Source organism: Spinacia oleracea, chromosome 6, assembly GCF_020520425.1.
Source record: "Spinacia oleracea cultivar Varoflay chromosome 6, BTI_SOV_V1, whole genome shotgun sequence".
In the NCBI taxonomy this organism is placed as follows: Eukaryota; Viridiplantae; Streptophyta; class Magnoliopsida; order Caryophyllales; family Amaranthaceae; genus Spinacia; species Spinacia oleracea.
This window is the reverse complement of record NC_079492.1, coordinates 89,480,237-89,495,987: the sequence shown is the minus strand read 5'-3', so window position 1 is coordinate 89,495,987 and position 15,751 is coordinate 89,480,237. Positions and strand designations below refer to the sequence as shown.

Genomic DNA, 15,751 nt, shown 5'->3' with positions numbered 1-15,751 from the left:
ACAATAAAAACTTTACTAGGTTCAAATCAACCCCTTGATTTGAGTTCCACAAATCTTTGGCATTGTTACTTAGACCATATCAACAAGTTAACATTCATAAGCTCTATTTTGATGGACTTTTGAAAGTTGATTGATTTCTAGATCAATTCAAGACAAGCTAGTCTTACTTGTTGAAAGTAACAAAGGATATGAACTATTGTTAGAACGCCTAGACAATAGAGTTCAGAGCCAAAAAAATATTTTATGACTTTATTATTTCACATGGACTTGAGTGAATATTGGTTTATTTACTCAAAGTGATATAAGTTTGAATCTGTATGGCTAGTTCAACGGTTCTGAAGTATAAAATTCACTTGGAAAGAAATCATAAAGATCTAGGATAGATCATGTTAATGATTACTTGAGACCAAAAATGATCATCAATGATTGTGTGTTGTAATTTCACAATCTAGTTCCATAAGATATGGCATATCTAAGTTGGAATGATCAAAGTCAATTAGTACTTGATTCGATCAATGATGAATCATAAAGAATTTTCCTAATTTCTAAACAAAATGCTCAACTACCACCAAACTAAACCAAATTCGTCAAAGCTATTGAAAAGTAATTTCAGAATATCTTTTCAAAAATATATATATCTAAAGAGTTGCAAAACACAGTGGGAGCTTAGTGTTTGTTATTCAACAAACTAAGGCCCAAGAATAGATATATGTTTCATTGTCATTTATTCAAATGAGACACAAAGGTATGGTTTCTACCACGAATTTTTGAGAGCATAATTTTTGTTTGCTCGAAATAATGTCCTTTTGGTGATTCGTTTCCAAAATGACAAGTGGGAGAAAATAGACCTCGAAAGTCTTCGAGGCAAACAACAAACATAAATGGACATTCCGGAGGCTTTTTGAGCGTCTCCAAAATAACTCTCAAGTGTTTACCATGCTCTTTCTCATTCCTTGCTATACGGTGTTTCAGATATAGGTGTCGTTTCAAGATTTAACTCTATAGTGAACTCAAATGCTCTAGTTGGTGACATACTCGCAATTCCACTCGGAAACACATCAATGAATTCATTCACACTGGGAACATCCTCGATCTTCACTCCAACTTATTCACTCCCAACTAGCACACTACAGAAAAAATAGCTCACGCTCTCTATTCGTCCATTTCCTCACTCGCATTACAGAAATAACTAAAGGTTCTTGGACTTCTCAAAACATCTACATGAGGTCAATTTCCCAACAAGGTTCCTTAAAATTACTCTCTAAATTTCACAGTCTATCTTAGCCTTGGAAAAACTTAGTCAATCCGTCCCTGGAATTACATCTAGGTCCCTAAAATTAAACTTTTGTCCAATCAGAAGGGAAAACGCAATCTTTTGTCTTCAAAGGCAAGTTCTTAAATAATCTTATACACCTTATGGTTACCCCGGTGGGCATAATAACAGGTAAATGAAACATTCAAAATCTACTAATTTCAGACTTTTAATAACAAATGACAAAATGAAAGAATAAGTTGCTACCGAATCAAATAATGTTTAACTAGCACAAAATTAATTAAAAAAAAGTACCATGAACTACGTCTGCAGAACGTTCAGCTTCATTTCTACTCATCATGAATAGTTTGCCCGGAGCCTTATCCTGGTTGTTGTTATCATTTGCAGGCTTATTATAGTTCTCTTGATTGTTTTGTGCCCCTCCAGGCTTTGAATTTTGATCTCCAGACTGGTTAAACCTCTCTTGGTTCCCACCTCCATTACTATTTTGTTCCTTTCTGTGCTTAATGAAGCACTCAAACTCTCTATGCCCCCTTTTCTGACAATAGTGGCAATTCACCAATTTTCCTTTACAGTCCTTCCCAGGGTGGTTATTGTTGCACCTCTTGCAGTGATACACTCTCTCGGATTTACTCCTATTGTTGTGCCCCTGACTGTTTCCTCCTCGAAAATTTCCATTTCCATTTTCATTCCTATTCTCATTCATATTCCTCTTGAAATTCCCTTGGTTTTCCTGGACATTAAACTCTTTTCTTTTCTCCCCAACAACATTTTTCGCGTCCCTTATGGACTGCAAACCGTAAATATGAGCGGTTCTCTCATACACATTATCTAAAGAGGTAAAGATTTCTCCACCTAATCCCAACTGGAACTCATCGGTCAACCCTTGCTCAAACCTCTGAGCCTTTATCTCTTCTGTGGCTACAACTTCAGGTGCGATCCTCGACATCGCTATAAATTTGCTATAATATTCAGCGATGGTCATACTCCCCATCCCAAGGTTTATGAATTCCTGCGCTTTTCGTTTTGTTATAAAAGGAGGATAAAACTTTTCCCTCAATGCAACAACAAATGAGTCCCAATTAAATCCTTCAACAACACTTAGCTTAGTTCTATTTTCTTTCCATCATAGATCGGCCTCATCTTTTAGGTAAAGGACAGCTTGGCCTACTTTCATATTTTCAGGACAATTTACCGCCCAAAATAGTTTTTCAAACTCCCTAATCCAGTGTTCTAGGAAGGTCGGGTCTGCTTGCCCCTTGAAGTATGGTGGCTTAACTTTCGCAAACCTTTCAAACATGTCCCCTGCAGAATCGGGGCGCTCAGTTCTTTCCTGGGCTAGTTTTTCCGCCAAGAGGCGAATAGCAGCAGCTAGGTCATTATTGTTGGCCATCCTAAAGCGCGACCTGTAAGTAATATATTCTATTTTACGTTCGAAACTTCACTTAACATTATCCTAGCAATGTATTATCACACCAGCATCCAGAATTCACATACATAAACAATCATTTATGAATGATATTCGCATACCGGACATTCAACTAAGAAACAAGGATCAAATTCAATCATCACAAATAATAAGGTAGAAAAAGAAGAAAACATTCCCTTTGCGTGCCCAAAATAAACTCTTGGTCCTTTGGATAATCAATGATCTAACTTTTATTCCTCAAAAGAATGAGTATAACAATCCCTAAATATTAACAACACACTTGTCCTCAAAATAAAATAAAAGTTCTATGATATAAACATAAACTATTGTTGGCGAATTATGGAATTCTCACATTGGAAACGAATACTTTAACTTTTATTGCTAATTCTATAAAGGTTTAATACATCCTTGAAAAGAATAAAGAATAACTCAAACTCTTATTGCTTTAACTTTAAACTGTTGTAGCTTTGCTACTTATTCTCCAAAACATTTAAGAACAAACTAACTATTACAACTTCAAATGTTTAAGGCATCTTGTCTATCTGTTCTTTCCTTGGAAATTTGTGAACTGAAATCTAGATCCTCAGTATTCGTCGATCTTCTCAAAGGATCCTATGTTGGTGTACTTGGAAAGAAGCGTTTTATTCATGAAACAAACAACTTAAGATCTTACTAACGATTTCCCAACCAAAGCATAATCAGAATTCAATAAAACAATAAGTTTGGTGGAATCAAACAATTTCTATGCACATTTACATGCAACACTTAAACATTTAACACATGCACATAGCAATTAACTTCTTATGTTAGCAATTAACTACTAATGCACATATAATTCTATCCTATATGCCCTTTCCTATATTACCCATCTCTCATAATAAATCATAATAGGTCAAACATTGAAGAATTTAAAGAATAAAACAAGAACGATTAGTAAGAAAAAGTTTATTAAACGAATTAATAATAAACGAATAAATAAAATAAAGAATATTTTTTTTTTTAAAACGAATAATTAATAAGAAATTTTTATTAAACGAATAAATAATAAACGAATACATATTTATTAAGCGAATAAATATTAAACGAATAAATATACTTAAGGAATAAGATTTTTTTTATTTTATTTTTTTCGAATATATTTAATTTAATTTCGAAAATAAAGAAAAACGTACTTAATTCACATAAACAAAAAGTTTCGAATAAATAAGTTAATTCCGAACTTAAATAAGAAATATTATATACTTTCAAACAAGATAAAAGGAAATCGGCCCCCCAAAAAAAGTACCAATTTTTGAACACTATAATACGTAGAAGCTCGATTTTTAAGAAATTTATTTTAAATAACTAGATAGTTAGGCGCCTAAAAAAAATTGTTAAGTAAAACCTTAGCTTCTAGATACCACTTTATAACACCCCGACAATTCTCTCTTTTCTAAAAGAACATTTTAATATAAAACGTAGAGAATTATCAAGGCATTATCGCCCGTGTGAAAACGTAACGGCTTATTCAGAATTTTGCAGCGGAAAACATAAAACTAACTGTAGGTTTATAAATAATCATTTTCAGAATAAATCCCAAAAACCAATCAACGAAAAACAAAGTTAATGTTACTAATTCAATAAGTTTTAGAGTCCACTTAAACAAACCAAATCCAACTTAGAAAATCAAATGAACTACAAGCTCTCTAATCCCGATCCCAATGATGCATCATCTTCAAACCTGTAGATGGGCAACGCTTATTGATCCTTAGAGACTGCTCACCAAAGATGGGTCATCACAGGATCAATAAGGCATAGCCATGATCAACACACACAAACAAAGCACGTAATCAGCAAAGCTGAGTACTACATACTAAAGCAATAATAATCCTAACATGATACTATTAAACATAATTAAGGGCAGACAAAGCATGATAATCTGACGACCATACTTAACTAGACTAGGCTAGACTGGACTAGACTTTTATAACAATAATATTATTTTAATTGAAATAGGCAATGGACCGAGTTTTCTAGCTAGACGAGGTACGGGCGCGACTCCGTAACCTCAGTGACCTGCGATATCGAGGAACGTTTGACTGAAAATAGGACGCGGTGATCAATCCGGTCCGAATGAAAGGCCATGGGCTACCACCATGAACCCCAACTCCTGTTTGTCCGTCACTTTAGACGTGCACAGTCTAAAGCTATTGCTACTCAGTTTCACTTTACATGATTTACAAATTGACACCCTGTTATGACTCAACAATCACATAAGGCATGCAACTCACATTTATTTATAACTGTTTTTATCTTGGAATTGAGTAAGTGATCACAGAGGCATCAAACAAGACTCATTCCAATTAACTCCAATCTTTTCTCTAATACTGATCAACCCCTGTATATGGGTATAAGGTTTCAACTTACTAAATGAGGTCCTCCGCCCTCATAAAGTAGTGAAAAGCTAAAAGGGAACAACAATTAACTGATCTGAATTATATACTAAATAATCTAGTGTTCCCAATCAAACATGTTTGCATCAATCTTCCATACTAACATGTTACAATTCTCATAATGCAATATAAGTTCAATATGTCCGTCCAACAATATTAAACATGCAATTTCAACCTAACCGAGTTCGTCAATAATATCAACATAACTAAGTTCAACAACAATCTCAACACAACCAAGTTCACCAACAAGTTCAACATGGTTTCAACAATTAGCACACATTCCAAACACACAGGTATGTACGTACCTTGTGTAAACAAAATGCGAGACCACTTTAAGAATTCAAAAGTCGCCTACGGAGAATTCTCCACCTAACAACAACCAATATAGACTCATATCAATTCATATTGAATTTTCAGCAACATTAGGGAGCTTCAAACCCTTCATAAACATAATTAGAACATTTTCCAATATCGAAACTTGAATATTTGATTTCTAGCATCATAATTATTATATTAATTATTGAAATTCGTTGAAAACTCTTCAAAGCATCATACTTTAAATTTCCAGCAATATAACTACTTTCAAACTACTCCGAAACATAATTAACATGTTTGAAATCATAAAAACAATAAATTTAATAATTCCTAAACATCCTACCATGATTTAAATCATTAAAAACCTTAAAATTCATTCTTTAAATAATTAAAAATTAATAGTTCAATGCATTTATATAATCTGAAATTAATAATCTAATTATGCAAACATATAATTCTTGAAATTCATAATCAAATCATAAAACTTATAATTTAAATTCAAGAAACATAATTAAATCATTAAAACGTAATTAAAACATTAATTAATTTAAGGGTTAAGAATTAACCAAAAGAAAGAATGAAGAGTGGTTGGACGGCGGTCGGAGATGGCGCGGCAGCGGCGGTGGCGACTGTCGATGGTGGCAGCGAGGGTTGCTCGGGTCGTTGGTGGTGGTGCCGTGAGCAAGGAGCAAGCCAAAGGGAGGACTGTTTGCGTGTGGAAGGATTGCGAAGTTGGTGCTGGTTGGTCGGCGACGACACAGGACGGTGGCTGTCGCGGTCAGTTTCGTAGGTGGGTGGTGGTTGCTGCACAAAACCACGAGCATTAAGGAGGAGAGGAACGAAAGGAAAACGTGAGAGGAGAAGGAGAACGGAGGAGAACGAAAGAGATAAGAGAGGAGGGAGGTTTACCGGACGAAGGAGGAGACGCCGACGGCGAGGGTGGTGCAGGCGGTGTGCGGTGGCTGGTGGCTGGCGGCTGCAAGGTTTGAGGGTTTGAGGGTTCACGTGAAGGGTGAAGGATGAAGGAGAGAGATTTTTCTTTTGTTGTTTCTTTGGTTTCACGTGAGATGAGATTATGGGGGTTTAGGTTTATCACAATGGGCTTTACCAAAGTGGGCTAGAATTAGGAACTTAGTTTTAGGATTTCATTCCAAAATCGATTAGGAACGTTCTCTAAATTCAATCGGTTTTGTAATTCGATTTATTTTCAACATGAAATTCTAAAATTATTTTAATTTCATAAATCGTTGAAATATTTAAAACGTATCAAAATAAATATTCGTTAATTACATTGTTATTTCTAAAATTCGTAAATTCTATTTAAATATAATTAACTATACGTTAAAATGTATTAATAAGATTTATAAAATTACGGGGGATTACAATCTACCCCTCTTAAAAGAAGTTTCGTCCCGAAACTTGACACGAAAATTCACATATCTTTCCAAACTTTTGAACTTATTCTTATTGTAGAAGTACTTGTGGCATTTATGTACACTCTTTTGCCAACTTAAAGTTTCTTGAATTACTCATGAACACCTTTTTCTTACGCGGAGAATCTATTTACTTGCATCGACATGTATAATTTGCTAAAATAAGCATAAAAATGCATAAAAACACCATAAAATTAGGTAAAAAGCGCGAATTTATACCGCATTCTACCCCTCTTAAAGAAAACGAGTTACGCCCTCGTAACTCATCTCAGGGAATAACTTTGGGTATTTCTTCCTCAACGAATTATGTCCTCAATACAATATTCTCACTAAACTCATTCCAACAAGTAAGACTTCTACAATTCTTTCCATACAGTGCCTCAACATGTGACATCGTAATGCTTGCATGGTAACTATTGATGCACGAAAATTCAATCGAACCTAGGTGGCCTTCCCAATTACCCTTAAAGTCAATAACACCGGTTTTCAACATAAATTCCGTTAGTAATCTCAATCTGTCTATCGGTTGCAGGGTGGAAAGAAATATTCATTTTCAATGTTGTCCCAAAGATTCAACTGGACCTTATTGCCAAAATTTCAGACTTTTGTTCTCGGTAAGGATCTTACATGTTGCTCTATAAAGGTAATGTCTCCAAATATTCGTAGATAACACCATAACAGCTAACTCTAGGTCATGGGTTTGGTAATTAGCCTTATAAGGTTTCAATTGACGCGACAAAAGCTAAATCTAAAAAGCTTCCTCACATTTCTCACTTCACTTGAATTTCGATTCCTTTTTCAACAAGTTGGTCAATGGTTTTTCTCTCTTCGAAAAGTCTTTCACAACATCCTATAATGGTCATCTAGGCCTAGAAAACTTTAGATACATACACGTTCTTGGAATAGGTCACTCACTCACCTCTCTAATCTTAGCAGGATCTACAGAGACTCCTTCTGGTCAACTTTTCCTTTTTACCAAACCTCATTATGCCTTTCATGGATATGTATAACTTTTGGGCACAACCCCTAGCTCTTTCACCAATTCATATATTTCTTTTCATCTTTTTAAGATGCCAAATGATTTCTAACGATCCTGGACCACTCGAATCTTCTCTTAAATTTATTCCCTTAAGTAACGTAGTTTTCAATCAATTTAGTCCTTCACTATTCCGCCAGTGTCACTTATACCCACATGACTTCAAGATTTGTATACTTCATCCATATAAAACTAGATTCTTTCTAAGCGTCTCCAAAATAACTCTCAAGTGTTTACCATGCTCTTTCTCATTCCTTGCTATACGGTGTTTCAGATATAGGTGTCGTTTCAAGATTTAACTCTATAGTGAACTCAAATGCTCTAGTTGGTGACATACTCGCAATTCCACTCGGAAACACATCAATGAATTCATTCACACTGGGAACATCCTCGATCTTCACTCCAACTTATTCACTCCCAACTAGCACACTACAGAAAAAATAGCTCACGCTCTCTATTCGTCCATTTCCTCACTCGCATTACAGAAATAACTAAAGGTTCTTGGACTTCTCAAAACATCTACATGAGGTCAATTTCCCAACAAGGTTCCTTAAAATTACTCTCTAAATTTCACAGTCTATCTTAGCCTTGGAAAAACTTAGTCAATCCGTCCCTGGAATTACATCTAGGTCCCTAAAATTAAACTTTTGTCCAATCAGAAGGGAAAACGCAATCTTTTGTCTTCAAAGGCAAGTTCTTAAATAATCTTATACACCTTATGGTTACCCCGGTGGGCATAATAACAGGTAAATGAAACATTCAAAATCTACTAATTTCAGACTTTTAATAACAAATGACAAAATGAAAGAATAAGTTGCTACCGAATCAAATAATGTTTAACTAGCACAAAATTAATTAAAAAAAAGTACCATGAACTACGTCTGCAGAACGTTCAGCTTCATTTCTACTCATCATGAATAGTTTGCCCGGAGCCTTATCCTGGTTGTTGTTATCATTTGCAGGCTTATTATAGTTCTCTTGATTGTTTTGTGCCCCTCCAGGCTTTGAATTTTGATCTCCAGACTGGTTAAACCTCTCTTGGTTCCCACCTCCATTACTATTTTGTTCCTTTCTGTGCTTAATGAAGCACTCAAACTCTCTATGCCCCCTTTTCTGACAATAGTGGCAATTCACCAATTTTCCTTTACAGTCCTTCCCAGGGTGGTTATTGTTGCACCTCTTGCAGTGATACACTCTCTCGGATTTACTCCTATTGTTGTGCCCCTGACTGTTTCCTCCTCGAAAATTTCCATTTCCATTTTCATTCCTATTCTCATTCATATTCCTCTTGAAATTCCCTTGGTTTTCCTGGACATTAAACTCTTTTCTTTTCTCCCCAACAACATTTTTCGCGTCCCTTATGGACTGCAAACCGTAAATATGAGCGGTTCTCTCATACACATTATCTAAAGAGGTAAAGATTTCTCCACCTAATCCCAACTGGAACTCATCGGTCAACCCTTGCTCAAACCTCTGAGCCTTTATCTCTTCTGTGGCTACAACTTCAGGTGCGATCCTCGACATCGCTATAAATTTGCTATAATATTCAGCGATGGTCATACTCCCCATCCCAAGGTTTATGAATTCCTGCGCTTTTCGTTTTGTTATAAAAGGAGGATAAAACTTTTCCCTCAATGCAACAACAAATGAGTCCCAATTAAATCCTTCAACAACACTTAGCTTAGTTCTATTTTCTTTCCATCATAGATCGGCCTCATCTTTTAGGTAAAGGACAGCTTGGCCTACTTTCATATTTTCAGGACAATTTACCGCCCAAAATAGTTTTTCAAACTCCCTAATCCAGTGTTCTAGGAAGGTCGGGTCTGCTTGCCCCTTGAAGTATGGTGGCTTAACTTTCGCAAACCTTTCAAACATGTCCCCTGCAGAATCGGGGCGCTCAGTTCTTTCCTGGGCTAGTTTTTCCGCCAAGAGGCGAATAGCAGCAGCTAGGTCATTATTGTTGGCCATCCTAAAGCGCGACCTGTAAGTAATATATTCTATTTTACGTTCGAAACTTCACTTAACATTATCCTAGCAATGTATTATCACACCAGCATCCAGAATTCACATACATAAACAATCATTTATGAATGATATTCGCATACCGGACATTCAACTAAGAAACAAGGATCAAATTCAATCATCACAAATAATAAGGTAGAAAAAGAAGAAAACATTCCCTTTGCGTGCCCAAAATAAACTCTTGGTCCTTTGGATAATCAATGATCTAACTTTTATTCCTCAAAAGAATGAGTATAACAATCCCTAAATATTAACAACACACTTGTCCTCAAAATAAAATAAAAGTTCTATGATATAAACATAAACTATTGTTGGCGAATTATGGAATTCTCACATTGGAAACGAATACTTTAACTTTTATTGCTAATTCTATAAAGGTTTAATACATCCTTGAAAAGAATAAAGAATAACTCAAACTCTTATTGCTTTAACTTTAAACTGTTGTAGCTTTGCTACTTATTCTCCAAAACATTTAAGAACAAACTAACTATTACAACTTCAAATGTTTAAGGCATCTTGTCTATCTGTTCTTTCCTTGGAAATTTGTGAACTGAAATCTAGATCCTCAGTATTCGTCGATCTTCTCAAAGGATCCTATGTTGGTGTACTTGGAAAGAAGCGTTTTATTCATGAAACAAACAACTTAAGATCTTACTAACGATTTCCCAACCAAAGCATAATCAGAATTCAATAAAACAATAAGTTTGGTGGAATCAAACAATTTCTATGCACATTTACATGCAACACTTAAACATTTAACACATGCACATAGCAATTAACTTCTTATGTTAGCAATTAACTACTAATGCACATATAATTCTATCCTATATGCCCTTTCCTATATTACCCATCTCTCATAATAAATCATAATAGGTCAAACATTGAAGAATTTAAAGAATAAAACAAGAACGATTAGTAAGAAAAAGTTTATTAAACGAATTAATAATAAACGAATAAATAAAATAAAGAATATTTTTTTTTTTAAAACGAATAATTAATAAGAAATTTTTATTAAACGAATAAATAATAAACGAATACATATTTATTAAGCGAATAAATATTAAACGAATAAATATACTTAAGGAATAAGATTTTTTTTATTTTATTTTTTTCGAATATATTTAATTTAATTTCGAAAATAAAGAAAAACGTACTTAATTCACATAAACAAAAAGTTTCGAATAAATAAGTTAATTCCGAACTTAAATAAGAAATATTATATACTTTCAAACAAGATAAAAGGAAATCGGCCCCCCAAAAAAAGTACCAATTTTTGAACACTATAATACGTAGAAGCTCGATTTTTAAGAAATTTATTTTAAATAACTAGATAGTTAGGCGCCTAAAAAAAATTGTTAAGTAAAACCTTAGCTTCTAGATACCACTTTATAACACCCCGACAATTCTCTCTTTTCTAAAAGAACATTTTAATATAAAACGTAGAGAATTATCAAGGCATTATCGCCCGTGTGAAAACGTAACGGCTTATTCAGAATTTTGCAGCGGAAAACATAAAACTAACTGTAGGTTTATAAATAATCATTTTCAGAATAAATCCCAAAAACCAATCAACGAAAAACAAAGTTAATGTTACTAATTCAATAAGTTTTAGAGTCCACTTAAACAAACCAAATCCAACTTAGAAAATCAAATGAACTACAAGCTCTCTAATCCCGATCCCAATGATGCATCATCTTCAAACCTGTAGATGGGCAACGCTTATTGATCCTTAGAGACTGCTCACCAAAGATGGGTCATCACAGGATCAATAAGGCATACCCATGATCAACACACACAAACAAAGCACGTAATCAGCAAAGCTGAGTACTACATACTAAAGCAATAATAATCCTAACATGATACTATTAAACATAATTAAGGGCAGACAAAGCATGATAATCTGACGACCATACTTAACTAGACTAGGCTAGACTGGACTAGACTTTTATAACAATAATATTATTTTAATTGAAATAGGCAATGGACCGAGTTTTCTAGCTAGACGAGGTACGGGCGCGACTCCGTAACCTCAGTGACCTGCGATATCGAGGAACGTTTGACTGAAAATAGGACGCGGTGATCAATCCGGTCCGAATGAAAGGCCATGGGCTACCACCATGAACCCCAACTCCTGTTTGTCCGTCACTTTAGACGTGCACAGTCTAAAGCTATTGCTACTCAGTTTCACTTTACATGATTTACAAATTGACACCCTGTTATGACTCAACAATCACATAAGGCATGCAACTCACATTTATTTATAACTGTTTTTATCTTGGAATTGAGTAAGTGATCACAGAGGCATCAAACAAGACTCATTCCAATTAACTCCAATCTTTTCTCTAATACTGATCAACCCCTGTATATGGGTATAAGGTTTCAACTTACTAAATGAGGTCCTCCGCCCTCATAAAGTAGTGAAAAGCTAAAAGGGAACAACAATTAACTGATCTGAATTATATACTAAATAATCTAGTGTTCCCAATCAAACATGTTTGCATCAATCTTCCATACTAACATGTTACAATTCTCATAATGCAATATAAGTTCAATATGTCCGTCCAACAATATTAAACATGCAATTTCAACCTAACCGAGTTCGTCAATAATATCAACATAACTAAGTTCAACAACAATCTCAACACAACCAAGTTCACCAACAAGTTCAACATGGTTTCAACAATTAGCACACATTCCAAACACACAGGTATGTACGTACCTTGTGTAAACAAAATGCGAGACCACTTTAAGAATTCAAAAGTCGCCTACGGAGAATTCTCCACCTAACAACAACCAATATAGACTCATATCAATTCATATTGAATTTTCAGCAACATTAGGGAGCTTCAAACCCTTCATAAACATAATTAGAACATTTTCCAATATCGAAACTTGAATATTTGATTTCTAGCATCATAATTATTATATTAATTATTGAAATTCGTTGAAAACTCTTCAAAGCATCATACTTTAAATTTCCAGCAATATAACTACTTTCAAACTACTCCGAAACATAATTAACATGTTTGAAATCATAAAAACAATAAATTTAATAATTCCTAAACATCCTACCATGATTTAAATCATTAAAAACCTTAAAATTCATTCTTTAAATAATTAAAAATTAATAGTTCAATGCATTTATATAATCTGAAATTAATAATCTAATTATGCAAACATATAATTCTTGAAATTCATAATCAAATCATAAAACTTATAATTTAAATTCAAGAAACATAATTAAATCATTAAAATGTAATTAAAACATTAATTAATTTAAGGGTTAAGAATTAACCAAAAGAAAGAATGAAGAGTGGTTAGACGGCGGTCGGAGATGGCGCGGCAGCGGCGGTGGCGGCTGTCGATGGTGGCAGCGAGGGTTGCTCGGGTCGTTGGTGGTGGTGCCGTGAGCAAGGAGCAAGCCAAAGGGAGGACTGTTTGCGTGTGGAAGGATTGCGAAGTTGGTGCTGGTTGGTCGGCGACGACACAGGACGGTGGCTGTCGCGGTCAGTTTCGTAGGTGGGTGGTGGTTGCTGCACAAAACCACGAGCATTAAGGAGGAGAGGAACGAAAGGAAAACGTGAGAGGAGAAGGAGAACGGAGGAGAACGAAAGAGATAAGAGAGGAGGGAGGTTTACCGGACGAAGGAGGAGACGCCGACGGCGAGGGTGGTGCAGGCGGTGTGCGGTGGCTGGTGGCTGGCGGCTGCAAGGTTTGAGGGTTTGAGGGTTCACGTGAAGGGTGAAGGATGAAGGAGAGAGATTTTTCTTTTGTTGTTTCTTTGGTTTCACGTGAGATGAGATTATGGGGGTTTAGGTTTATCACAATGGGCTTTACCAAAGTGGGCTAGAATTAGGAACTTAGTTTTAGGATTTCATTCCAAAATCGATTAGGAACGTTCTCTAAATTCAATCGGTTTTGTAATTCGATTTATTTTCAACATGAAATTCTAAAATTATTTTAATTTCATAAATCGTTGAAATATTTAAAACGTATCAAAATAAATATTCGTTAATTACATTTTTATTTCTAAAATTCGTAAATTCTATTTAAATATAATTAACTATACGTTAAAATGTATTAATAAGATTTATAAAATTACGGGGGATTACAGAATATTCAAAGATCTTATCATCATATCTCGAAGAACATTCGATGAAAAGGATATTAAGATTGGCAAAGCATGATAACTAAACCTATGCAACAAGTGAGAAGCAACACTCACGTTGTAGCACTGGAAATCAAGCATAGCTTTGAATTCCATGAACTGTTTTAAGGATGGGTTTGAGGCCCATGGTTGTAAAACATTGGGGTTGGACATTTATCATATATGAAATGTATTTTCATATTCCATTTAATCTTGGTTTAGTATTAAATGATGACTCCCTTCAATTTGACGATATATTCAAGATAGACAGTCAGGACCAGTCCTGTGACTAAGAAATGTCTATCAAGTGAACTTGAATGTCAAAAGTTGAAAACGGTCCCTGGTCGGAGTTTTCTATAAAGATGGACGCATAGAAAACGTTAGACGACTAGAATGCAAGATGACTAGTAGTTCTGTTTCTTGAACTATGTGGACATGGCAATGTCGTAATCATTTGCATAGATACTTACTTTGGGAAGACTAGTATCGGGCAGACCTATGAAACTTTACTGTAAGAGATGAAAATCTGTCATAAGTAAATTTCATTAAAATTATTAGACACTAATCCTCAATACCTGAGTGATTTGAGATTACTTGTTTGAGAACTGCTTACTTTGACGTTGTCAACCGTCGCACCGTAAAAGGAGGCTATAAAGGCAACGCTCAGGTAATCACCTATCAAACGAAGTCTAATCTCAAGATCTCAAGATTGGGATTGTCCTCCCATAAATCGGGATGAGATGCTGAAAGTTTTACAAGGCCACTCGGAGAGCTAGAAACTGTAAAATGCATGGCCGTGCTCAGATGAATCATAGGCTATGATTATCTGTTTATTTGATCAGTTGAACTTTGAAACCGAGAAACACCTCTGGACTTAATAAGGATGAAAACTCTTACCTTTTGTTCAAGAGCAAGCATCGAGTGACAAAGGAATTAGGAAATACACACTTGTCCCTAAGGACAAGTGGGAGACTGATGGAAATAATGCCCTTTGTCCAAGTATGCATTTAATGATAAGTCTAATAAATGCGGTTCAGTATTAATTATACAAGTTAATAATTCAGTGAGATCAAGTTGAAGGAAATAATGCCCTTGGTCCAAGTATGCATTTAATGTTAAGTCTAATAAATGCGGTTCAGTATTAATTAACAAGTTAGTAATTCAGTGAGATCAAGTGAGCTGAATGCCTAGCTAGAGGCCGCTTCACTTCAAGTGGAATTAATGATATTAATCCACATCTTACTCTTGACTGAACCCGTAGGGTCACACAAAAAGTACGTAAACGGATCAAGTATTTAATGGCATTAAATACTCCATCTATGGATATTCGGAATCAACGGATCTTGGTTTCAGTGGGAGCTAAGATCGTCAAAGGCAAGTAAATGAATACTCCGGAAACGATAATATTGCCGGAAACGGAAATATGGATCCTATCGGAAATATAAATATTATCTAAGTCGTAGATGTTGCCGGAAACGGAAACATGGTACGTATCGGAAAATATTATTGGAAATGGAAATATTGCCGGAATCGGAAATATTGCCGGAACCGGAAATATTGTCAGAATTGGAAATATTCTCGGAATCGGAAAATAATTCCGGAAACGGAAATATTAAATATTTGTTCGAAACGGAAATTAATTCCGGAATCGGAAATGTTAAATA

General features: G+C 35.0%; 1 protein-coding gene and 1 long non-coding RNA gene across 3 annotated transcripts; both read right to left on the bottom strand.

Moving 5' to 3' along the window:
- Positions 1 to 4,294: 4,294 nt before the first annotated feature.
- On the bottom strand, positions 4,295 to 9,608 carry LOC130464387 (uncharacterized). 2 transcript variants are annotated; one of them, XR_008924773.1, is made up of 4 exons: positions 6,359 to 6,709; positions 6,016 to 6,253; positions 5,440 to 5,503; positions 4,295 to 4,456 (listed from the first exon to the last, which is right to left on the bottom strand). XR_008924773.1 is itself a non-coding variant. In XM_056833922.1 (3 exons), exons 1-2 carry the CDS (start codon positions 9,485 to 9,487, stop codon positions 5,475 to 5,477), a joined length of 729 nt encoding a protein of 242 aa, XP_056689900.1. In that variant the 5' UTR covers positions 9,488 to 9,608; the 3' UTR covers positions 4,295 to 4,456; positions 5,440 to 5,474. The 2 variants fall into 2 exon arrangements, 1 of the variants encoding a protein (XP_056689900.1); XM_056833922.1 differs by lacking the exons at positions 6,016 to 6,253; positions 6,359 to 6,709 and adding an exon at positions 8,788 to 9,608.
- Positions 9,609 to 11,514: 1,906 nt separating this feature from the next.
- LOC130463775 (uncharacterized) lies at positions 11,515 to 13,899 on the bottom strand. Its single transcript, XR_008923908.1, has 4 exons — positions 13,579 to 13,899; positions 13,236 to 13,473; positions 12,660 to 12,723; positions 11,515 to 11,676 (listed from the first exon to the last, which is right to left on the bottom strand). It is a non-coding gene; the product is annotated as an uncharacterized lncRNA (long non-coding RNA).
- Positions 13,900 to 15,751: the final 1,852 nt, after the last annotated feature.